The sequence below is a fragment of the Rhineura floridana genome, chromosome 1 (genome assembly GCF_030035675.1).
Source record: "Rhineura floridana isolate rRhiFlo1 chromosome 1, rRhiFlo1.hap2, whole genome shotgun sequence".
NCBI lineage: Eukaryota > Metazoa > Chordata > Lepidosauria > Squamata > Rhineuridae > Rhineura > Rhineura floridana.
The window spans coordinates 50,431,401-50,458,082 of NC_084480.1; the positions used below are offsets into that span (position 1 = coordinate 50,431,401).

Consider the following 26,682-nt stretch of genomic DNA (forward strand, 5'->3'; position numbering starts at 1 on the left):
ATTTAGATAAAACTAAAAAGAAAATAACCAGGGGAGTCTTAAACAAAGATCATCAGTCCAAGCAGGTGTCAGTCATTATACAATGGGACCGATAAAACAGGTCAATTTACCAAAAATATCTACCAACGCAGGTGGCCCTGTTTCACTACAATGAAGATTCAAGAAGAAATGCACAAAGAAATTACGAATTCGAACCACTTGTAGGGAGCAAAGCAACAATAGGATCCAACTGGAGTCCTCCATCTGCTGAACCACACCTATACAGCAAGAATGTAATCAAGGCACTGCCTAAGGGTTTTCTGGCAATGGCCGATTTCAGAAATCCCTTGTCCTCTTCCAAACAAAACCATAAGCCATTAGGAACAAAATGCACCTATCTGAAAACTTATAACTTAATTTTACTATGTACTTGAATGAAACCTATGAATATTATGTTTTTAATACTTGCAATACGTAGCACTTATCCTACTTGCACAATACAACTGCATTCCTCAGACTGATACAATGCAGAGCATTGTATTTAAGAACACAGTCTGCAAAAAACCCACTTGTTTCCACCAGTTTATTGTGATTTTTTAATAAAATAAAAACTAGCTTAACTCAATTAGTCCACAGCAGCAATTGTCCATAGCTGGGAAATGCCAGTATTTAACAGGAAAAGTGCTCAATGTGTCATAATCAGCACTTTTGTTTTTTTATGTTACTGCTGCTTTTCTTGAAAAATCTTTACGAAGTCTCAGTTTTGTTCAAATGTCCCTGAAACAAACCCAAAACACTTATGGCTGAAAGTTAGAAACAAAGGCAGCTGCAGTATCTTTTATCAGGAGCTGTACCTTCTGCATCATATCCTTTTTACTTCAGTTTTCAGGGAGCAAAGCCAGACTGATTGCAGATAGTTATTTAATGTACTTTTTCTTTTCTCCTTGACTGCGTGAACGCCCTTTGTCCGCTTTGGGCTGCCATAGGGACCGCACTGCGGACTGCACCACACCCACAAGCCGGTATCTCTGGGCAGACTCCCCAGCAGCAGCACCAAGAGGCGAAAAAGAGAAAGCAAAGAAGACTGTCGCTGGCTCTGCAAAAGACAGGAACGACCTCTGCTCGGAGCTAGTTCGGGGTGGGTGTGGGGTTTTTTTGGGGGGGGGAGCATTGTCATTACCTTAGAGAGAAGGCGAAATGACTCACAGGAAGGAAGAAGTGGCGCAAACTCAAGATCAACTGCATTAAGGGGATGGCGTGTTATGTTCCCTTCCCACCTTCCTTGTGCCTCTTGGCGCAGCAAAATGCCAAAGCCAACTGCAGATCTTTGTGGTGGGGAAAGCCAAAGAACCTGTCTCCTCCCTCCTCTGTTGCTGCTGTAGGAGCTCAAGAGCCACAGACATCTCCAAGCATTGCATCTGACGTACCAAAGAGAGACAGAGAGGGGTCCAGACTACCGTAGCCCCCCCCCAAGACCCGTACGCCCAAGAAAGAAATCCCACTTGATTCCTGCAATGTCTCCTTCTTCTTACATGCCTGGGAATAAAGGAGGTTCGCGAATTAAGAGTGCATCGTTGAATAAGCTTCCCCAACCACGACAGAAGGGGCGGAGGGAGAGAGAGACCAACTTTGCCCTGGCTGTATCGCAGGGATGGTTTCTGTTTTTAAAGTCAGCTATGGTTAAAAACAAAATCATTAATTATAAGGGAGCCATTTCTCCCCTCCCCTCCCGATGAGCTGCAGCCAGCCCGTGAAGAAAACACACCCTGCAGCGAGTCCAGCTGCAGATTCTCTTTTCATTCCACGCGCAACGCAAACTCCGAGAAGACTCTGAAAAGGATGCAGAAAGGGCTGGACGGGGAGCCGGGCTGAGAGATTGCTGCAGTTCTAGTCAGGGGGTCCTTGCCCCCTCCCAACACGCGCACAGAGAGAGAGAGAGTGGGGGGAGGAGAGGGAGCGGTTGCATCAAATTTCCCTTTCTCGACCTTCTCTCTGGCTGGACTATGAAGTCAGCAGAGCTACATTCCACATGGATTTCGATTTAAGACCACAATGCGTATCAGATCCGACAGGGTGGAGGCCGTGCCAAGGTTACGCACCGCCGCCGACTCTGATTGCGGAGAACTACCCTCTCTCACCACCACCACAGTAGAGCTGTGGGAACAAGGAGGACTTTTGTGCAACCTGTAGGTCGCCCCCAGCCCCTTCCTCCCCATCCCACAGCCAGCCTTTGAAGAGGATGGGAGATGAAGTGACTTCATTGAAGGGAGAGGGAGGAGTGGGGCGAGGTGTGGGGGTCGGGGAAGGAGGACTGCGTACAGCCGCCTTACCTCGCTCTATATTGGCTATGGCTCTCCTCAGATGCTCCTCAGTGACTAGCTCGCCTATAACGACCAAGAGATAAAATTTGCTGTCGAGAAAGCGGTGCGACAGGCTAGGCGAGGGGGGGACCGCGTTGGGGAGGCTACAAGACGGCTCCGACTCCGCTTCCAGCACCACCGTCGCCATCCTGGCAAGCCCCTCTCCTCCTCCTCGCCTTCCTCGCTCTTCTTCCCTCAGGCGGCGGCGAAGAACAAGGGGAGGGGACGGGACGAAAAGGCTCTAGTTCCAAAGAGGCGCCTCCCTCGGCAGGCGGGGAGGGGAAAACCGCGCGCTGAGAAGCACCACCGCGCTCCAGGCAGCCGGGCGAGTGAGGGAGGGTGGGGAGGCGGCGGTGCTTTTATAGCGAGACAGTGCGGGGCTGGGACCGGGCGAGGAGGAGGCGGCGTCGCGGCGGCGGAGAAGGAGGAGGGGAAGGAGAAGACCCGGCACAGCCACGCGCCCTGCCTTGCTTGCTGCTGCTGCTTTGCCAGCATCCACCACAGGCAGCTGATGTCATCTGCAGCAAATCATTCCCATCGCTGCCTCCGGAAGCAGAAAAGACGAGGTGGGCGAACAATGCCCTGGAAGGCAGACCAAGGGGCAAGGAGAAGGGCCTGCCTTTGGAGCCCAGCCCTCAAGTTCCAGTGCCAAAGAGGAGCCTGTCTGTTAATTAAAACGCACGCAGAGCCCAACTGTAGGCATTGTTTAATCAGAAGTGTCCGGCGGGGTTTACACGGACGATTTTCACAAACACATCCCACAGCCAAGGGAAGGAAAGTCCAAGCAAGCACTGGTTCTTTTACTCCTTAGCAGATGCTAAGGGGAATAGATTGGGAAGGGGGTTCTCTCCCTCCCTCAAAAGCTGCATATGGCCAGACATATTGTCCTGGATTTGCCAGGTACCAGGCTGTTTTGTTACCTAACCCAGCGACATAAAATTTGCATGGTGTGGAGAAAGTGGGTAGAGTTTTTCCCCTCCCTCTTTCATAATATTAGAGCCAGGCATTGTCCATCAGAGCTGACTGGTGAGAGAGTTCCCACAAAAGAAAGTCACCCTACCACATGGGAGAGGGCCTTTTTGGTAGTGGCACTCTCATAACAGAATAATTTCCCCAGGGAAGCTCACCTGGCAACACCTTTGTGGCCTTTTAGACACCGGGTGGTGTTCACCCAAGCCTTTTAAATAATGAAGATAATCTGGTCTATTTTTAAAAAATATGTTTTTAATTGGGGGAGGGATGCAGCAACTTCTGTTTTGTTGTATTTATGTAAAATTCACCCACCCACTTTTTATGTTTTACTTTGTATTTTGGTTGCTTTACTTATTTATTTTAAGCCTCCCAGAGAACTCTGTGTTGTGGAGTGGCATGCAAATATAAACAAACAATTGACTTTTACCTAAGTACCTTTTGCCACCTCCAGCTGGTGTGACAGCTATGCCTTTTCCTGGACAGATTGGCCACAGTGACCTCGAGACTAGATTACTGCAATGCACTCTCTGTAGGTCTGCCCATAAGTTAGTTTGGAAGCTGTAGCTAATGCAAAATGTAGCAGCTAGGACGCTCATGTCCTAGCATTGTTCCTACTGTGCATATATAGCATCTGTGTATATTTTTTAGTTTTATTTTTTATTTTCTAATAATACAGAAAAGGAACTATAACGTATTTCCCCTCCCCCCTCCCTGATGACCCCGTTTTGTTCTATGAGAGAGCTATTACAGTGTTTAAGTCAAACGTAAGAGTTCATCAAGCCAACCTCAGTCTGGTAAAGGGTTTGGGTACTTGGCAAAGATTTTCCTCCTTGGTTGTAAATTCAATAAAGGGCATCCATTGGTCCGTGAAAGTGTCTTTCTTCTTAGTGCCTGCTGCTAGTTTCAAGTTTTGTGTCAGTTTCTCCAGCAAAGCAAATTCCCATAATTTTCTATACCATCGGTCCAGCGATAGTCCATCTAGGTTTTTCCAGCACCAAGCAATCGAATGACAGGCAGCTATCAGCATGAATCCTATTAACTTTTTATACTGTAAATCTGAGTTTTGGTTAATAAAAAGATTTAATAAAGCAAGTTCTGGTGTGAGTTGTATTGTTTGTCTAGTTATTTTGCTTATTTCCCTTTGTACCCCCCTCCAAAATTTCTGAACATTCTCATATTCCCATATGGCTGTAACAGCGAAGAGCATCGCAACCTCTCCAACACGATCTAGATGAAGATCCTGAAATTTGTGCTATTTTCATTGGGGTCATGTACCATCTATGCATAATTTTAAGCACTATTTCGCTTACTGAAATGGACACTGTTGAATATGGTGTCCCAGTGTTCTACATCTATTTGTATTTTCAAATCATCCTTCCAGTATTAGGGCTAAGTTACCTCCCATATCTTTACTTAGCAAAAAGTAGTAAATTTTGGAGACTAAGCCTCTATCATTGCTTTCCATATTCATTATCAATCTTTCTCCTGTGTTTAATTTCTGAGTTCCTTGTGTTTTTATATGGGGTTTGTGTATAAATGAGCTCAGTTGATACCAAAGTAACCAGGGGACTCCTTTTTTCCTGTATATTTCTCCAGGTGTCTCTGGGAAGCGGGTTAGGGCCATTGTAAAAATCTTTTAGTCTGAACATGTTTAGCTTTATGAACACAGAATCATCTACTAGCCTATCTGGGCTGTAGAAGTCGCGATGTTTGCTTATTGGAGTCCATGGGGATAATCCAGGTAAAAAGATTTCTATGTTTCCAGACTTCAAAAGCTGATGACATCATAGATCTATGATTTTTACTAGCTTTTTTGGTTTCTTTTTTAGTGTATGGGATGCCTTTGCTGTTTTTTTGATCAAGCAGATGTGCCTCAGTGTTTTTCGATTCTAACATCCATAAATGAAATGATATGTCTAATTTGGAAGGCTTCATAATATAAATGTAAATTGGGTACTCCCCATCCCCTTTAACCCCCTATATCTAATATTTTGTGCCAATCTGGGTCGTTTTGAATTATATATAAATGCTTCTAATTTGTTTTGCCACATTTTTATGTGTCGCCAAGTTGCTGTAATTGGCAACACATAAAAGAGATAGGTAAACCTAGGAAGTACCATCATTTTTATTAGTGCAATTCTACTAGAAAGGCCCATATTCAGTTTAGACCAGTTTTTCAGATCTGCTACTGAAGAAGCTGAATGTTGGAAGATTCAGGACAGACAAAAGGAAGTACTTCTTTACTCAGCTCATAGTTAAACTATAGCATTTGCTCCCACAAGACGCAGTAATGGCCACCACCTTGGATGGCTTTAAAAGAAGATTAGACAAATTCATGGAGGACAGGGCTATTAATGGCTACTAGCCGTGATGGCTGTGCTCTGCCACCCTAGTCAGAGGCAGCATGCTTCTGAAAACCAGTTGCCGGAAGCCTCAGGAGGGGAGAGTGTTCTTGCACTCCGGTCCTGCTTATGGGCTTCCCCCAGGCACCTGGTTGGCCACTGTGAGAACAGGATGCTGGACTAGATGGGCCACTGGCCTGATCCAGCAGGCTGTTCTTATGTTCTTATGTTCCCCTACTACGGTTTCTAGCAACTGGTATTCAGAAGCATACTGTCTCTAACAGTGGAGACAGAACATATCCATCACATTATTGATGTGAGCCTCTTTGAGCTTCATATGACAGGAAAGGCAGTTGAGCAATCCTGATACCTGAAACATTGAAAGTGAGGAAATTGGTGCTTTACCACCTGGTACACCCAAATTGGGCTAAGATAGGCAGTCACAAAAGAATTTGGGTTCATCATAGCAACAGCACACACTTACAGAAGTCTGTCACAAGACCCATGGTCCTGAGAATCAAGGTGTATGCTTAATCAAGATACATGAATCACATTTTTCTAACGTTCTTCAATGAAATAATAAAAAAGGTTTAACATGCTTCTTAAAGAGTAGCAAGAAAGATGACATATGGATAATTTGAGGGGAAAGAGATTTAAATCAGAGTGTTCCATAGCCAAATCCAACTTCTAGATGGGCCTTCCATCACATTTTAAATGAGTTTTTGGAAGAGTTTGGAAAAGTTACTTTTTTGAACTACAACTCCCATCAGCCTCATCAAGCATGGCCACTGGATTGGGTTGATGGGAGTTGTAGTTCAAAAAAGTAACTTTTCCGAGCTCTGGTTTTCGGTATGTAGTTGTGTCATTGCTAAAGCTCACAAGTACATATAACTGTCATGAGAGAAGGCGTTCTTAATGCCATGAAAATGCCTTCTAAAGTACATGGGCCCTGTACTTATGCTCAGCTGGAGTTTGCAAGGGGCAAAAACAACACTGATTAGGTGGTAAATTTTGAGTGTTGCTAGAAGGCCCAAATATAACATACCCATTGTTTCTACTGTAGATGTGAAGGACAGAAGAAGAAGGTGATGCATAGAAAGGGGAGAAGTGAAGGCATTGTGAAAGCAAGTTGGGCATGCTGCCTTACAACCCTGTACACAAGGAGAACATAAGGAAACCTATGTTCACTAATCCTGATGGATATTGGCAGGGGTAAGATTCATATGTGACTTACCTTTCCAAGACTATTTTCTTCTGGGAATACTTTTGTGTATGTTTGTTTGCTTGGTGTGCATGTCCATTCCTTTTTCTTGTGCATCTCCTTTAGTAACATCTGTTAGGATTGAATCTCTAAACAAGCGCCAGTCCAGAATTACATGTTCCACTCAAGACAATGGCATGCTGTCTAAAATACATTGTACTTTTCAGTGGTAGATTGTATAGTCCTTCAGACAGCGCATCTGCTTTTGACTCAGGAGCATCTTACAGTGCCTCTCCTATGTACAGAAAATATAACTATGAACTGACCCTTGCTTATATTTTCTTCACGTGTTTCATATGAGTAGCAAATTGCAGAAGTCAGCTGTGGCAGCAAAGAAGAAACATGAGCTAGTTGCTGTAGCACCCTCCATTTGAGAAAATCCCTATAGCTTAAAGTTTCACTTTTCCATTCATGTGTCACCCTGAACTGAAAGAGTAATACATTTCTATTACAATGGATTTCTAGTTTTAAAGATAAAATTTGAAGGCTGCAAGTCCTAAGCGTACTAACTAGAAGAAAGTCTCACTAAATGCAACAGTTCTTACTTCTAACTGAAGCTACCTACGATTAGGCTGTCTTGGACTCTACTTCCTGCACAGATGGATATTATACAAATTTCAGTAATTAGTGTGCATTTGATTTGGCTCCATTTATTTTCTGCCAGATCTATTACTTGGTATTTGGAATTGTATTATTATCAGGAATGCTTTTCAGATTATCTTTATTATTGTTATTGCTATATAATATATTTTTAGCCCCTTGTTTCGGGTGATTTTTCTTTTTCTTTTCATTTATTTGCTTTTGCTTTGGTTATTTTGCTTAATAAGTGTCATATTATTGCTTTAGGCAGCTGCCAGAATATATGGATTACAGCTACACTTAGGAGAAAATTATCTAGTGGAGAAAATGGGAAGCCATTTGCCTCAGAAATTATGCTGTTACAGACCATCCTGTAAACTGCTGTAGAGGATATCTTTATATATATATATCACAGTTTTGTTCTTATTTCAGTGGCTTTCAGAACAAGCCTATTCTTCCTGTCTTCTACTTTATTGTCTAAACCTTACTATCTGCTGAGATCATAATCTGGGGCTTTGTTCCATGTGTCCTTGGCTTCAGAGGATAAGTTATCAGACAAAGGACCTTTTCTGTGGGGGCACCTGAGTTGTAGAATCCAGTCCCCCAGCACATTTGCTTGGCTCCCATGATTTATTTTTATACTTTAATTATATTGATCCCCCCCCCAAGCAAACACTATTAACAGATTAAAGAATTTAATAAAACACTAACAATCATATTCACTTAGAGAAAAAATAGAAGAAAAAACAAAATAAAATCAATATCAACTTTATAAATATCTAAACTATCCTGCCTGGAGGTGAAGGATTCAGACAGAGGTGAAGTGAAGTCTTTATCTCTTTTTATTAATGTTATAGTTACATCAGAAGCTTGCACTTCATATACCTGTCTACTCTGACTCTCTGTGACTATCCTGACTAAGCAGTCTCTGCAGCACTGGGGAAGAGTTGGGGAAGAGTCCTACTAGTGCCTGGGGATACACCAGCTTAAGTAGCAAAGATTTTCATTCATAAGCAGCGGCAGCCCCGCCTGAGTTTCACCCTTTGAAAGTCTCTCTTTTCGCACCTTCTCACATGGGGTGAGGGGGAGCGAGTCTCAGATGAGCCATCCAACAGCAGGGCTTCGCTGGGTGACAGCGCTGTCTCTGGAAGCGGGCTGCTGATTGGCTGAGAAGTGTGTTCGTGGTGGGGATTACTGCATGGGAGTAGATGGCATGATTGGAGAGTCACTTCCCAACCCCACAGGTGTTGGACTCCACGACCACCAAGACTGTCGTTTTCCCCTGAGAGGAGGGAAGGTCAGTGATGAAATTCATGGTCACCATTTGCCAGGGTCTCCCGGTCATAGGGAGGAGTCCTGCTGGCTGTCCCATAGCGTGTTTGGCTCTGGCACAGACTGGACATAAAGCTCTACCTCCCGTTTCATCCGCGACCATCAAAACACCCTTGTAATTGCTTGCAAGGTTTTAAAAATTCCAAAATGTCCAGCAGTAGGCGAATCATGACACTGGTGTAGGACCTTGGCTCACAAGTCTCCTGGGGGCACATCCATAGCTCCATAATGATACACCTCCTCTTATCGCGAAGTCAGCGGGCTTCCAGGAGGCTGCCCCTTGAGTTCCAGCCACTTCTCCTTGGCAAAAGGATCTAGTTCCTGCACTGCACACAGTTCCTCAACCCAGGAGTCATGACATGCTGCTGCCACCATCTTCTCGAGGGGTATAATGAGTTGCAGCGGCCTCGGGGTCTGGTTCTCCAGATACTCCAGCTTGCGGAACAGTGCATCTGCTCGCTTATTCTGTGCCTGTGGAATGTAATGAATTTTTAAGTGAAAGCGTGCGAAGAATTGAGCCCAACACACTTGGCTCTGGTTCAGCTTGCATGCAGTGTGAAGACTATCCAGATTCTGATGATCTGTGCAAACCTCTGTCTTGTGCTGCGCCCCTTCCAAGTGGTGCCTCCAAGTTTCAAAAGCATCCCAGATTGCCAGAAACTCTTTTCCCCACACGATGTAGTTTTGGTCGGAACTTGTTAGCTTCTGCAAAAAGTAGGCACACAGTCTCAGACCCTCCTCTCTCTGGCCTGGTTGCAAAAGCACCGCTCCGATGGCCAAGTTTGATGCATCCATCTCCACCACGAAAGGGTGTGTTGGATCCGCGTGCTGCAGTATGGGCTCAGAGGCGAACAGGACTTTCAACTCCTCAGAGGCTCTTTGTGCGGCTTCTGTCCAGCAAAAGGCACCTTCACCCTTTAGACAGTCTGTGAGTGGTGCGGTTTTGTCAGACTAGTTTGCAATGAACCGATGGTAATAGTTAACGAACCCCAGGAACTGCTGAAGATCCTTCTTCTTTTTGGGAGGCTGCCATGTGAGAACGCTGTGGACCTTGTCCGGGTCCATCTCGACTCCTGTGGGAGAAATGCAGTACCCCAAAAAGTCCAATGTGGTCACATCAAAACCGCACTTCTCCAGCTTCGCATATAGGCCATGTTCTCTGAGGAGTTGTAGCACCGCCCACACATGCTCCTCGTGCTGAGCTGGGGAGTCTGAGTAAATGAGGATATCATCAAAATACACGATCATGAAGCAGTCTAAATAGTCCCTAAAAATATTATTCATGAAACTCTGGAAGACCCCAGGGCTATTAGATAGCACAAATGGCATGACCAAGTACTCAAACTGTCCATATTGAGTCTTGACCACTGTCTTCCACTCACCCCCCTCCTTGTTTTGCACAAGATTATAAGCTCCTCTCAAGTCCAATGTGGTATAGATCTTGGCTGACCACAGTCGCTCCAGCATTTCAGAGATTAGCGGCAAGGTGTACCTGTTGAGGATTGTGATCTGGTTCAACTCTCTGTAGTCATTGCATGAATGTAACTCCCTGCACTTTTTTTAACAAACAGCAAAGGTGCCCTGGCAGGGGACTGTGATGGCCAAATGAAACCCCTTTCTCTAGAAACTCACTTAGCACTGCCAACTCTGGTTCAGTTAAAGAATAGATCCGTCCCAAAGAGATACATGCCCCTGGCATCAGGTTTATGGCACAGTCATAGGGACAGTGGGGAGGGCAATTGATTAGCTTCCTTTTTGTTGAAGACGTCCCGGTACTCCTCATGCTTTTCAGGCAACAGAGCTCCCTCCTGTAGTGCAGTTCTGACCAAGACAGCAGGGGAAGACTCCTTCTGTGGTTGGCAGTGTTGATGACAATAACCTGAGGTAAACACAACCACCACTTCATCCCAGAAAATGGTGGGGTTGTGCTGAACCAGCCAGGGCATTCCCAACACAACTGGAAAGCGAGGCAGGGTGGCCACATAGAATGACAGGGCTTCCACATGTCCTGGAATTTCCATTCTCAGCATCTCTGTAGCCTTAGTAACAGTTCCCAGCTTCAAGGACCACCCATCAATCGTTTCGACAGACAAGGGCTTCTCTAGTGTCTGAGTGGGCACTCCATGCTCCATGGCAAAACTCCAGTCCATGAAACTCAAGGAAGCCCCAGAATCGATCATGGTGTGGACCTGGAGGCTTTGTCCTGAAGGCAGAACCAGTCGGACTGGCAGGTGAGTGCTGGCTGCCACGGAAGGGGCTAGTGGCAAGGCTGTTGTGCTTGCTCTGCTCCCAACTCTTTGGCCTCTAGAGCTGGGATTTGGAGTTTTCCTGCACCAAGGCCTTTTTTCCTTTGGAGGGGCACCCCTGAGCTAGATGTCCCCTTTCCCATGGTACAAACACAGTCCCTCCCTCCTGTGCTTCTCCTTCTCCTCCTCTGACAGGCATGGCCTCGCTCCTCCAATTTGCGTGGGCTCCGCCCCTGACAGGGTTGAAGTTCCCATGCTAGGGATGAAATGGGCATGGATGAGTGGTATGGGACCCTGGGAACATGGGGCTTCTGCCTTGCGCTCCAAGCAACTACCTTCAAGCCAGCTATCTATCTGCAGGCATAACTTGATCAACTCTGCAAGACTGCTCGGTAGGGAGGCACGTGCCAGTTCACCCAGCACCTCTGCGCCAAGTCCATTCCGATAGAAGTACATCAGGGCAGAGTCGGTGTAGTTCACCTCTTGAGCTAACATGTTGGTATACACCCCCACAGTGCTTTCCCCCTGCTTCAGGGTTCCCAACTGCTGGGACACAGTCTCTTTCCACTGAGGATCATGAAACATCTCGGTCATGGCATTGACAAATGCAGTAAACTAGGTCAAGACAGGATTGTTCCTTATCAAAAACAGGGTAGCCCATTTGGCAGCTTCCCCTTTCAAGAGACTGATAAAGAAAGCCACCTTCACATCATCATTCAGAAACTCAGCTTGACACACTCGCATGTACAGTTCACACTGGGCAAGGAACATGGCAAACTGGTCACTCTGGCCACCATAGCCAGGGGGGCAATCCCACTGGCACTTTGACATGGATGGCTGGTGCAGCCACTTGAGCCGTGACCCCTTGAGCAGCTTGGGTAAACAGGGCTCAGAGGTTTTGATTCTCCAGTCAGAGACTCTGAGTTTCTGCGCGGCGCTTCTGGACTTCTGTATACAAGGCTTTGACTGTTCTCTGGAGACCCCCTTCTGCACTGCTGCTGGCCTTCATGGGTTCTGTCATGGAAGAGTTGGTGAAGGGAGGTGGTGGCTGAGTCAAACTGTCCTGCCCAGAGGCAAGCTGTCCTGCCCAGAGACTGAGGCAAAGTGAAGTTGTTATCTCTTTTTATTAATGTTATAGTTACATCCAAAGTGGTGTGCTTCATATACCTGTCTACTCTGACTCACTGCTTTCTCTAACTATCCTGACTAAACAGTCTCTGCAGCGACAAGGAAGAGTTGACTCAGCACTAATGCCTTGGGAGACACCGGCTTAAGTAGGAAAGGTTTTCACACCCCGCCTGAATCCCACCCTTTGAAAGTCTCTCTTCTCATGCCTCCTTGTGCAGGGCAAGGGGGAGCGAGTCTCAGACGAGCCATCCGACAGCAGGGCTTCGCTGGGTGACAGCGCGGTCTCTGGAAGCGGGCTGCTGATTGGCTGGCAAGCATTGGAAGTTCCTGGTGGGGATTCCTGCACAGGAGTATGTGGTGCAATCAGAGAGTCACTTCCCAACTCCTCAGATGTTGGACTGTCAGGCAGGGCAGGAGTTGCCTCAGTGGAGGTGCCGGGCATGGGAGTTTGAGGGCTGCCAGAACCCTCCCCGCTCGTCTCTCTTTCCCCAGCTCTCCAAGGATCCTCATCCTCATCTGACTCCCCTCCCTGATCTAACTCTCCCTCCACCTGGGGCACAACACCAACAAACAATACAATTATGACTTACAATATCCGAGAAGACACTGTAGTGCAAAGGAGCTCATAATATAGCCTTTGTTTTATTGCTATGTCTCGAGCCCAATCATTTTTAAACTTCTCATTTTCTTGTTCTGGAGCACATCTATTCTGATTAGTTAACCTATTATGTTTTCAATTTTTTTTTCTACCAATGAATATTTGATTGTTTCACCAGACCTTTCCAATGTATTATTATTATTTTTTATAATTGTATTATTATTGTAATTCTTGCAGCTGCCAGCAATTGTGTTATCAGATATTTATGCAATAATCCTTTATGTTCCTCTTTGTACATTCCCAATATTGCCAATTCATGTTCTCTTTTTGGCCCTGGGCTAAAACTGTTCTGTTCTCCTAACCCTTTGATGGACTTCCTTGTTATTTTAATGGTTGTCTGATGATACTGTTCTGTATATTAAGGGTGATAACTAAGTCATACTCAAAGTAGACCTATTGAAATCAATCAACTTGGATATCACCCTTTGGATTTTAATTTGGATTTTAATCTGGTTTTCACAACTATCATTTAAAATTAAGTGTAAGCCACTTTGAAAATAAATCTTGATAGAAATGAAAGAAGAGAAATTGTTGTACACATATACATGTAAATAATAAGGTTACAATTCTATGCACTTGTTCTTAGGAGGAGGAAGTCCTATGTACTTGTTCTTGGGAGAAGGATTCACTGAACTAAGTTGGACTTCTGAGTAACCATGCATAGGATTGGGCATGGAAGATGCAGTGATTTGAAACCAAAACTTGAAGTTCTACATTCAGTTGGTTCCAGATCCATTAGACTGCCCTGGCTCTCAGCCAGTCTATAGCTCAAGGTCTCTGAAGGAATAAGAAATGGAAAAAAGGTGATAATATTTTATTGGTTCAGCTTTCAGCTCAAGTATATAACTTGATGGTTGCAATTGGATATTATAAACAATAACAGTTTCTCAAAGTTTTTGGACTTCCCTTCCGTCCTCTAAGTTTCCCTTACCTTGGGTGAGGTGAACTTGGCACAATAATCTGAATGAAGCTCCTGAGCAGGACTATAATAAAAAATAAGGGCTGAGAGACAAGTGGGAGCTAGATCTTGTAGGGCCTTAAAAGTGAGAACAAGAAGCTTTTACTGAATCTTAAAATGAATAGAAACCAATGGAGGGACTTCAAAAGTGGAGTGATGAGATTGAAACAACAGGCCAAATAAATGATCTGAGCAGCAGAATGTTGAATATGAAAGACTGATCAACCTCCCTATGACTTGCTGACCACAGGCTATGTGTACTTTGGACACAGGGAGAACATGGACCTGTGCAACTCATACCAGGGTGGATATTAAAAATGTGAAAATTCTGTGCCAAATTGTGTAGCAACAGTTTTACCCATATAGATCTATTGTGTTTTGCAGTGAAATCCTATACGTTTCTTTTTTTTGTATATTTTTGTTATTGTTGTTGCTATTATTTTATTACATTTATGTTAGTTAACCTGGGAACATGATTATATTGAAGGTGATATATATGTAGGATTTAGCAGCATTTTGAATATTCTTTTGCATGTATCAGCAGACTTTCTTGTTCTTAGGAATAAATAAATTTATTTGTAAAGGCAGACTAGAATCTGGCCCCAGGTGTTGAAGGACAGCTTTTATTTGCCTCATCTTTTCTTTTACATATACATGTCCAGGGTCATGTTGGGCTGGTGACCAGTAGGCATTACTGTCTCTAGTAGTTTTCCATGAAGCCTGCAAGTGTGAAGACGTAACTGTGGTTAAGGGGGAGTTATGTCTATGCCCTGTCTGGGAACGGACGGCCAGGGCCATTGCTATGGTAGCCATCTGATAGCGACTGGGAAAGTTCTAACAGAGTCTATGTGTTGTTTTTTCTTCTGAATTATGCCTCTGAGCTGTGAGGCTGTCGTTTGTGTTTTATCTATGGAGAGAGATGTACCAGAAGGGGGGTAACTGAAGAATCTCTACATGTATTTACTCTTAAGCCTCTGGCCTTAATGTCTTTCAATAAAGACTCTTAACATGCTCTGAAGAAGTTTCTTGCTCAACTTAACTCCAACATAATGTATGCTGTTTCACACAACAACGCACACAAGCCAACAGTGGTAGCAGAGGATGGTTGCGCTCCACAGCGCATTACACGGGAGTAAGTTGCTGGTCTGAATGGCAGACGGAGTTCCAGAGAGGGCAGCTTGATTGATTGAACCAGACGGAGGTGAGCAACATGGCTGTAAACCTGTCCGGGGGAGGCTTGCCGATGGAACGACTTAATGACAAGAATTATGGCAGCTGGAAGCCGAGGATGCGGGCTTTGCTGATAACAGAGGATTTATGGGACGTGATTGAGGAAAAAACCCCGGCGGTACCGACCGCGGCCTGGAAGCGTCGAGACCAGAGGGCGCAGGCGTTTATAATCTTGGCTCTATCGGATTCTCAACTGATATGTGTGAGAGATGAGCCGTTGGCTAAACAGACATGGGACGCGTTGCAGGATTTGTCCCAGGAATGGCAGCGGAGGCAGGAGGCGCAGAGAGCCCAGCCGGTGGAGGCTGTCAGAAGCAAGGAGGAGAAATGTGCCGAACCGGAGCAGGCTGTCGAAAGCAGACAGGAAAACAAGCGGGAGCAGCAGCGGCTGAAGTCTTGTGGGGCTCGTGGGCATCTCCGTAAAGATTGTGCAATCAAGCGAAACTCCAGGGACGGCGGCTTGAAGCAGGGAAGTGTGAACTTTGTTTGTAAACAGAACTCTCAAGATTTACGACCTGTGAACTGGTTGCTCGACAGCGGAGCAAGCCATATATTAATTAAAGACAGACGTTTGTTTTACGTTTCAGAAGAAGTGAAAGACTTTGTTTTACTTGCTGATGGATCACGGAAATCCGTAAAAGCTAAAGGTCTGGTTAAGTTTGACAAGCTTGGCATAATGTCAGACTGTTTGTTTGTTCCGGAATTGGCTCATAATATTTTATCAGCAAACTGGTAAGTTGTAATTATTCAATTTTGTTCCACAAAGACCAATGTTTTATAATGAGGGGAGATGAAGTGTGCATGCAGGGAAGCCTTAATGATTCACAGTTTGTAATAAAGAGCAGTCAAGCAGGGTGTGCTGTGTTAAACGCTGAGGCACAGGTACATCAGGGCTGCGTCCATGAATGGCATCAAAGGCTGGGGCATGCAAACCTTGACACGATAAGAAAAACCCCTTTGCACAGTGAAGACATGCATTTAAAAGATTGTGGACAGTTAATGGATTGTGATTCTTGTAATCAAGCTAAAATGACTATTGCACCAATAAACCGGGAGGCTGAGAGAACCACAACAGCTCCCTACCAGCTAGTTCATGTTGATTTAGCAGGGCCAATAAATGCTTCACGAGGAGGTGCAAAATTCTACATGGTACTGGTAGATGATTTTTCAAGGTTTTGTCATGTTTTTCTGTTAAAGCATAAAAGTGAAGCTGAGCAGAAGCTGAAACTGTTCATTAAGAGAATCGAAACTCAACACTTGGTCACGGTAGGGGCTATACGCTCGGACCAAGGTGGGGAATTTACGAGTAAAGCATTGAGTGACTTTCTGGAGAGTAAGGGAATAAACCAGAATTTCACTGCTCCACACAGCCCGTTTTCCAATGGAACTGCTGAGAGAAAAAATAGGGTGCTTGGGGAAGCAATGAGAGCCATGCTGCTGGATTGCAGTTTAGGGAATTCTTTCTGGGCAGAAGCAATTCTTTATGCGAATTACATTCACAACAGGGTGTTACATAGTGCTATTGGAATGTCTCCTTATGAGAAACTTACTGGCAGAAAGCCTAGAATACAACATATTCAAAAATTCAGGGCAAGGTGCTGGATCCACATTCCACAGGGAAAAAAGAGGGGCAAGCTTGCGCCCAGAGCACAGCAAGGTTTTGTTTTGGGATTTCAGAATGCATATTGCAGAGTTTGGTGTCCAGAAACACAGCAGTTAATTCTGAGCAGAAGCATTAAAGTCTCAGAAAAGCCTTGGGATCAAAGGGAGACAGTCCTTCTTACAGGAACAAATGACACACAAACACAAACATGAACACCATCACAGAAATTTAAGCCAGATGTTGATGTTAAAGTGGAAGGTACACAAATTCCTCTCAGAGATGCTTTGCATGAGCTCATTTCTGGAAAACGCAGATCAAAGAAACAAAAAGCTGAGGAAATGGAAGCTCCTGCGCAGGTTGTGCCAAGCACAAGCACAAATGGGGGAGCAGAGAGAGCCGAAGCTCTGGTTCCTTTAAGATGCTCCACGAGAGCGAATTTAGGCAAACCGCCTGACAGATTTACTGTGGGATTAATAACAAGTCCTGGAATGAATAAAGTTGTAGACATGGATCCTGAGACACTTTATTTGACATGTGTTGAACCAAAGTTTGAGTGAATAAAGTTTTGAACTGTACTGAGATGTAAGTTTGAACTGTACTGAACTGAAAATGCAATGTACTGAAATGTATTGCAAGAGGTATTGTAGAAATGTATGACTGTATGACTATGTATTATGGAGATGTATTTCATGTGTATTTTGCAGTCTTAATGGAAAAAAGGGAAGCTGTTGGGCTGGTGACCAGTAGGCATTACTGTCTCTAGTAGTTTTCCATGAAGCCTGCAAGTGTGAAGACGTAACTGTGGTTAAGGGGGAGTTATGTCTATGCCCTGTCTGGGAACGGACGGCCAGGGCCGTTGCTATGGTAGCCATCTGACAGCGACTGGGAAAGTTCTAACAGAGTCTATGTGTTGTTTTTTCTTCTGAATTATGCCTCTGAGAGGCTGTCGTTTGTGTTTTATCTATGGAGAGAGATGTACCAGAAGGGGGGTGACTGAAGAATCTCTACATGTATTTACTCTTAAGCCTCTGGCCTTAATGTCTTTCAATAAAGACTCTTAACATGCTCTGAAGAAGTTTCTTGCTCAACTTAACTCCAACGTAATGTATGCTGTTTCACACAACAACGCACACAAGCCAACAGGTCATTCCCTCAGCTTTTGCTATCTTAATAACTAGCACCAAAAGTTTACCAGCCAGCCCATAATTATAGTACTGAATGGAATTATTCATATGGGAATGGCATCTCAGCTGAATTGTATCCCAGAGTCTAAACATTCAGAGTCTGTCTCTGAAAATCAGTGAATCAGTGAAATCACTGCCATTCAGGAGAGTTTCCAGGAATAGGTACAGTGTAATCAAAACTGAACTCCATTCCCTTGAGAAGGAACCTCTGAAGGTCACTTACCAGAGTAGGAATTGTGCAAGAGTGACCAGACATATTGGATATGATTACTTGTCCACTGATGGTGCATTTCATAGAGCAGCATTGAGCCTTCAGATCTATTTCCTGACTTCCCCATGACTTGGTGTTTGACTTTCAGCCGACTGGCCAAAAGTGAAGCTTTCCCCTTTACAAGGGGGTTCTGGGTTCCTTCCTTCCATGTATCTACCAAATTAACTTACCTCCTTTTAAAAAATAAAACTCCCTAAGTGGCAGGTCTAACCAGTTCACTTGAACTTCTGACAAAGCTTGACAGCTACAATAAGTTAAGTTCTGTGTGATTCAGAAGTCAATGAGAATAAAATGAATATAGAATTGTTCATGTTTTGATTATGACAATGCAAGAATCAGGAGATGATCCTGCTGGTCACAGTCAATGTGTCAATTAGACAGACAGAAAGACATTCATCCTAGGTACAGGTCACAACACTACAGGCTATTTTTCTGGGTCTTTGACATGACAGAAAGTGTGCAAGTGTGCATCCGTTCTAAAGCCACTTATCTCAGTTCCCACCCTCACTGGGCTGAATGTCAAGTCTGTCCATCCAATGGATGCTTTAGCCAACAGAATCTTATGTTGGTTCTAGTATTGGGCTTCAAATGTTCTGTTGTACCAATGGTGAGTGGATAGTTTTAGTGGAGAAACTAAAGGACCTCCAAATGTCTAAGATGGTAAAAAAGACCCTGGGCTTGTTTAGCCTTGAGAAGAGAAGAATAAGAGAAGACATATAATATGATAGCACTCTATAAGTACTTGAAAGGTTGTCACACAGAGAAGGGCCAGGATCTTTTCTCAATCATCCCAGAGTGCAGGACACAGAATAATGGGCTCAACTTACAGGAAGCCAGATTTCAACTGAACATCAGGAAAAACCTCCTAACTGTTAGAGCGATAAGACAATGGAACCAGTTACCTAGGGAGGTGGTGGGCTCTCCAACACTGGAGGCATTTAAGAGGCCTCTGGACAGCCATCTGTTGGGTGTGCTTTAACTTGGATTCCTGCACTGAGCAGAGGGCTGGACTCTGTGGACTTATAGGTCCAACTCTACTATTATAGGATTCTATGACCAAGTTAAAGTGGTGGCAAATGATTACCACCATTAAAAAAAATCACCAGAGAAACCTTTAAGAATGGAAAGTGAGGAGGCTGCTGAAAAATAACAACAATCCTATAAATTCATGGCTAGAGTTTAATTGACCAACTTTGGCTTGTTAATTTTTATTTGTTACAATATGCTTTTAATGGAGTGTCATTCCCTTTTATAAATATTCCTTGTTGTTGCTTTAAAGCAGCCTGCCCCCAACCTAGTGCCTTCCAGGTGTTGTTGGACACCCACTGCACATCCAACATCATCAATAGTCAGGAATGATGGGAACTGTAGTCCAAAACATTAGTTTGGAGAAGGGTGCTTAAAGTATTGCATTGTATCCTTTAAAAAGACTGTTTTAATATTTATTGTATTTATATGGAATATTATCACCTTCACTATTCACTAGAAAGGTGATTAAGATGATGGTGATGATGATGATAAATTAAATTATATGAACTTCAGTAATCTGTCACTGGTATACAGAAGAATGCAGTAAAGCTCTTTGTTATACCTGGATCAATGTAACTTCTTTATTAATAGCTCAATCATTTTTTGATTGTGTTCTATAATGGCTTTGCCCAACATCCCTATACCACATTTTATGCTTAGGAAATAGATTGCATTAATATTTTTATTCCATACACCACATGATGGAATGATGTCTATGAACATAATTACAAAATCCATTATTATATAATTTTATGATACATTTTTACTCACATTCTGAACAATTGCTAATAATACCTATTAATAAATGGTGGTGGTGGTGATGTGTTTATTTATATTCAAAGTCAAAATTCCAAAGCATGATGTTTGTCCCAAAACCAGTTCCTCCAAACCAACTAGAGAAATTGTTTCACTACATAAATAGATCAAACAACCTAATTTGCTTTCTAGCTCCACCTTGCCTGGTACACATCTGCTTAATGATGAGGCCGGTATTGATTTTGAATAATGATCAAGACTAAGGTATGAATTAAGGATGGACTGGGAGGAGTTGATGGCTATAAGCAGAGCCAAAATCAGTTAGCCTCATCTGGCCATTAGTCCCCAGGTATTTCTAAGTGCTGACCTACTTGCTGTTATTATAGAGATGTAATAAAGACTAAAAGCAAACTACAGCACAATGATTTGTGATGGGGGCCAGAGGAGCAGAGGCAAAGAAAACAAGTCACATTTTTTGTCAAACTGGATATTCATTTCATTCAAAGCAGCCCATTGAGGTAGGAATATCTGCTTAACTCTCTTCTGGATCATTCAGAGCACAAAGCTCCACATTTCTGGATCAGGTCTTTGTGTTCTAAGAATACGACCTTACTATCCACTAAGTCCCTAATTAGCAATGAACATATTTAAAGTTGAGTGGTTCCCCCCCAACTCCCAAGGTAATGGAGACACCTTTTGCTGCTGCTTTCTTCCCCTTTCTTCCACGCTGTTTTCAAGTGACTGGAATGGGGAAGACTCTGGATATTAGGAATGTATGTTGTTCTGTATATTAATAATAGTACTTCTCTAGACGTAAGCACAGCCATTTTGTGATACGACAGAGCCAAAGCCAAAGACTGTCATTGTTCTGCATCAAGTAAGGGAAGCCATTCACACCTAGCTCTTTAACTATAATGTTATTTAGTGAAGTGTTTCCTAGCAGATGGAACCCTGTGAGAATCGTATAGATTTTACTTCTGTTTTTCCTCCTAGATTCAATGGAATTGATGTGTCAAACTATCTTCTGTCCTGTTTGAATGAAATAGTAGCCAAAGTAGTTTTAATTAGTTCAAAACCTGATTTGAGATGTCATTTTCCATATCTGATACCTATTTACCAATGTATGAGTGTTTTCGCTTAGGAAGACAGCAATTGGGTGGGAGATACATATTTGGAGTTCAGTGGCCAGATGCTGTAAGGCAAAGGCACTTATGGAATGGAAATGGACTGCCTTCAAGTCAATTCTGACTTATGGCTACCCTATGAATAGGGTTTTCATGGTAAGCAGTATTCAGAGGGGGTTTACAATTGCCTTCCTCTGAGGCTGAGAGGCAGTGACTAGCCCAAGGTCACCCAGTGAGCTTCATGGCTGTGTGGGAATTTGAACCCTGGTCTCCCAGGTTGTAGTCCAGCACCTTAACCACTACACTACACTGGCTCGTACTGAGAAGAAAACCCCAAGTTTGTAAATGAATTGGCAACTTTAAGGCTCTCTTTACAGTCATAGTGTCATTCTATATGTCTCCTACAGCCAAAGGACCCACCTTCCAAAATGATGGAAGTAATTTAGGCTTTCTGCAAAGCCAGTTTCCTACATATTAACAAATGATTTTTCATGCAGAAACATCTTTTTGACAAGTTAGATCTACAAGGAGTTCAGTATACAGGTCAAAATAATTTCTTTCTGGGAAGTGATGTGACAGTGTGGGGAAGGTGAGATGATGGCTTATCCTTAAGATTGCATCCATATACAGTACCAGTATTCAGTTCTCCCTAGGCACTAGATGTTCCTCAGTTTGTTTATACATTGCATTGACCTGTTTTTGTTCCAGCTCATTAAATATAGCTGATGCCAATGATCAGGGAAAAATGAACTGTCTGCACTGGAGAAGCCTTTCCCAACCTTTGGGTCCCCAGATGTTGCTGAACTACAACTCCCATCAGCCCCAGCCAGCATGGCCAATGGTCAGGAATGATGGTAACTGTAGTCCAACAACATCTGAGGACCCAAAGGTTGGGAAAGGCTGGGCTAAAGGATTAAAGTAGCTACAACCACCAATTACCTCTTCAAAATCAGCAGTATTCATTGTATAATCCAGGGGTGGCCAAACCGCGGCTCGCGAGCCACATGCGGCTCTTTGACATATAATGTGCGGCTCTTTGACATCTAATGTTTTTAGAAGTGTCTGTGAAAATTTTGTGGAGGATGGCGTCATCAAATTGTAAGAAGTGAAAGTATGAAGATGAAAACAGAAATTTTAACCCAGAATGGGAGGAAGATTTTGCATTCACAGTGAAAGGAGGTAAACCTTTGTGTCTTATCTGCAATGTGTCACTCAGTCATTACAAAGCCAGTAACTTGAAATGCCACTATGAAACAAATCACAAAAACTTTTCGTCTGATTATCCACCTAAATCAGAATTACGGAAAAACAAGTTAACTGTGTTAAAATCATCACTAAATAGCCAGCAGACACTGTTGACAACGTTCAGTAAGGAAGCCGATACAATGACTGAAGCTAGTTTTGTTATATCGTGGAATATTGCTCGTGCTAAACGCCCAATATTCTAATGGCGAATTTGTTAAGAAGAATATAGCTGAAGTTGTTGCAGTGTTAGATCCAAACAACACAAAACTTAAGAACATAAGAACATAAGAAGAGCCTGCTGGATCAGGCCAGTGGCCCATCTAGTCCAGCATCCTGTTCTCACAGTGGCCAACCAGGTGCCTGGGGGAAGCCCGCAAGCAGGACCCGAGTGCAAGAACACTCTCCCCTCCTGAGGCTTCCGGCAACTGGTTTTCAGAAGCATGCTGCCTCTGACTAGGGTGGCAGAGCACAGCCATCATGGCTAGTAGCCATTGATAGCCCTGTCCTCCATGAATTTGTCTAATCTTCTTTTAAAGCCATCCGAGCTGGTGGCCATTACTGCATCTTGTGGGAGCAAATTCCATAGTTTAACTATGCGCTGAGTAAAGAAGTACTTCCTTTTGTCTGTCCTGAATCTTCCAACATTCAGCTTCTTTGAATGTCCACGAGTTCTAGTATTATGAGAGAGGGAGAAGAACTTTTCTCTATCCACTTTCTCAATGCCATGCATAATTTTATACACTTCTATCATGTCTCCTCTGACCCGCCTTTTCTCTAAACTAAAAAGCCCCAAATGCTGCAACCTTTCCTCGTAAGGGAGTCGCTCCATCCCCTTGATCATTCTGGTTGCCCTCTTCTGAACCTATTCCAACTCTATAATATCCTTTTTGAGATGAGGTGACCAGAACTGTACACAGTATTCCAAATGCGGCCGCACCATAGATTTATACAACGGCATTATGATATCGGCTGTTTTATTTTCAATACCTTTCCTAATTATTGCTAGCATGGAATTTGCCTTTTTAACTTCAGTGACTAATAGCACAAACACCAGCTTCACGCCACACTACAGAGAGGCGTATCTCCCAGATCAGTGCTGATGTTGCAGGCAAAATGCAAAATGATTTAAAGAATTCCCTTGCATTCAGCTTTGCTCTTGACGAATCTACAGACATAGAAGACAACCCACAACTGGCGGTATTTGTTCGTTATGTTTCTTCTGATGTAACTGTGAAAGAAGAGATGTTGGACCTAGCGGTACTAAAAGAAACAACTAGCGGTGTTGACATTAAAAATGCACTTGACAGAGCCTTAACAAATGCTGATATTCCACTGGATAAACTCATCAGTGTTGCAACAGATGGAGCACCTGCAATGGTGGGGGGAAATGCAGGATTAATTGCACTTATGAAAAATGATCCCAGCTTTACAGAGTTTTTCCTGTTCATTGCATATTCATCGTGAATACCTGGCAGCCAGATACTTCAGGTATGAAAATGTTATGAAATCTGTTCTTGAAATTGTCAATTTCATACGCTTAAATGGGAAGACCCACTGACAGTTCAAAACTTTTATTGAAGAACTGGAGCTTGAAGATAAACCCAGTGATGTCTCTTTCTACTGCATTGTGAGGTGGCTGTCAACTTGGCACTCCAGGGGAAGGATAAGATTGTTTCTGATCTTAGACAATTTTCAGCTTTCAGAATAAAATAAGAGTTTTTCAAAGAGACATATTGTCAAGAAACTTCAGTTACTTTCCAAATCTTAAAAGGAGAGTAAATACATTCCCTGATATTGAAATAAAAGACCACAAAATGGAAGAATACAAAGATAAATTACAAGGACTGCTTGATAATTTCCTAGACAGGTTTGAGGACTTGCAGAAGCTGAAGCCCTGCTTCACCTTTCTTGTAAATCCATTCATGGTTGATGTGATCAATGATGGTTGTCCAGTTCTCGAACCTCTGGTTACAGAATCATCTGCTGTTGAAATGGAACTAATAGAATTACAGGAGGACCTGGGTCTAAAGATGATCCATAAATCCCAGTCTACAATTGAGTTCTGGAAGCAAGTTCCAGAAATAAAATATCCTGAACTGAAGAAAACCAGTGTGCGATTCATCTCAATTTTCAGCACAACATACTGCTGTGAATCACTGTACTCTGTAATGAAGTTTGTGAAGTCGAAGCATCGTGCTATCCTTACAAATCAACACCTGATGGAGCTAATTCGTACATCCTTGACAACATATCAGCCGGATTTTCAACGACTCACAGCCGAGATGGAGACTCATAAGACCTCTACTAGCAGTAAATAGCCTGATAATTGTAGCAACGTCTGTTTGTGTCATAAAAATATTATGATAAGACTATAATTTTGTAAGGTGGTATCTGATTAAAATATCTTTAATTTTATTGGTTTACATATTTTCCTCCATGTTTTGACCAGATATTTACTAAGACAAATAAATATCATTAAAATATCTGTTTTTACCCCTTTTATTTGCATATTTTTCTTAGATGTTTCCGTAGTTCATTACCGTATTAAATATGCTCAATTAAAACAATAATCATTCAGGATTTTGAAAACATTTGGTATATATATGACATGTGTACTTTGTGATTATTGAAACTAATACAAATTAACAGTTTAAAAACTACATACATGAATAAATATTATTACGTACATATATTTCTTAATATTTATATAACATTTTTGTAACAAAATGTGCATGTAACAATAAAAACGTGTGTGTAATATTTGTTCATGTCTTGCGGCTCTCAAACATCTGAAGTTTATCGTATGTGGCTCTTACGTTAAGCAAGTTTGGCCACCCCTGGTATAATCTATATTCCTTGCCATCCAAATTGCTTGACTGAACACACTTTCAGCACAGTCATTCACTGGGGCTATATAGTGCATTTTGTTGTTGTAAAAAATGAGATCCAAGTACTCATACCTTGATAAAAGTGCTATGGGTGCCAGCACAAAATGGTTGTCGTGGGCAGCCAAAAAAGACATGCCAGTTTTCCATACCAGTGTGTACTATCACCAAAAAGCTACACCAACCCAAGAAAAGCACACACACATATACCTTTACATTTGCATGATCCTTAGTAGAACTTAAATGCAAGGTGTTGCTGCTGTCCAGTTAGAGGTCAGATAGTGGATGCCACGTCATCATCCCATGTATATATGTGGCTTGCAAAAGAAATATGAAATAAAAAATCTTAAGCCCAGTGCTTGAGCGATCCACATGATCTTCACGAAATCAAGGGGCACTTGAATGTTGGCTCTGTGTTAGTCAGTGATCCCCAGACTGCATATCGCTCTCTGAACAAGCTCTAGAGCACAGGGTGATTTCAGATGACACCATTTCTTCTTTCTGACCTTATCAGCATTTTCATGCTATATCAAAGCAACAGCAGCACACACAGGTTGTAGCCAACAGAATTTCAGTGCCAAGCCATGACAGGATAATTCACAGTGCTAGCAAACACAGAAAGATGACTTTCAGAAGTAAAGTGGTAGGATTAAACAAATATTGAATAATGTAATTCTAGGAACAGGAGTGTAAAAAGGTGCACGTTTTTAATGATAAAACACTTGCTTTTCAAAATGGAAATGGAAATGGACTGCCTTCAAGTCGATTCCAACTTATGGCGACCCTATGAATAGGGTTTTCTTGGTAAGTGGTATTCAGAGGTGGTTTACCATTGCCTTCCTCTGAGGCTGAGAGGGAGTGACTGGCCCAAGGTCACCCAATGACCTTCATGGCTGTGTGGGGATTCGAATCCTGGTCTCCCAGGTCATATCCAACACTCTAACCACTATGCCACACTGGCTCTCAAAGGATGTTGTTTTTGGCAAAACACCATTCTACACTATGGTATTTAAATGTATGTATGTATGTATCTGGATAGGTAGTGCTAAAATCATAGAATCATAGAATAGCAGAGTTGGAAGGGGCCTATAAGGCCATCAAGTCCAACTCAAGTCCAAATGGCTATGTAAAAAAATATGACCAGATTCTCAAGTGCTAAAGGTTTTTGTATGTCACACCTACTTTGTACAATCTAGACTCCTGAAACTGGCAGTGCACAGAATCAACCTTCTCATTTATCTTCCACTGTCACCACTTCGACAAACAGTAACAGTTCACACATTATTGCCAGTTCTTTGGAGCAGAATGAGCTAGAGCATAAGTGAGGGTAACTTGGGACTCAGGAGTGGCTTCTCCCTCCTCCTCCATGATAGAGGTAAATATGTGTAGCTCTATGATATAATGGCTAATGTAGTTACACTTTAAAATGTTGGGTGATCACTCATAGAACATCTTGGGTTGTAAACAATGGTGCCTTTGCACTAGTAGAAAGCACTTCTGCTTGCACAAGGTGGGGAAACTGAATTTTACTGATCCCACT

General features: G+C 43.0%; 1 protein-coding gene across 1 annotated transcript in view; it reads right to left on the reverse strand.

Annotated features, from left to right (window-relative positions):
- Positions 1–2,662, reverse strand: part of MAP1B (microtubule associated protein 1B) — a 107,881-nt gene extending 105,219 nt beyond the window's left edge. The window contains exon 1 of the mRNA XM_061621284.1: positions 2,310–2,662. Within this exon, the coding sequence (XP_061477268.1) occupies positions 2,310–2,487 (178 nt within the window). The 5' untranslated portion in view covers positions 2,488–2,662. The remainder of the gene's footprint in view (positions 1–2,309) is intronic.
- Between the last annotated feature and the right edge of the window lie 24,020 nt (positions 2,663–26,682).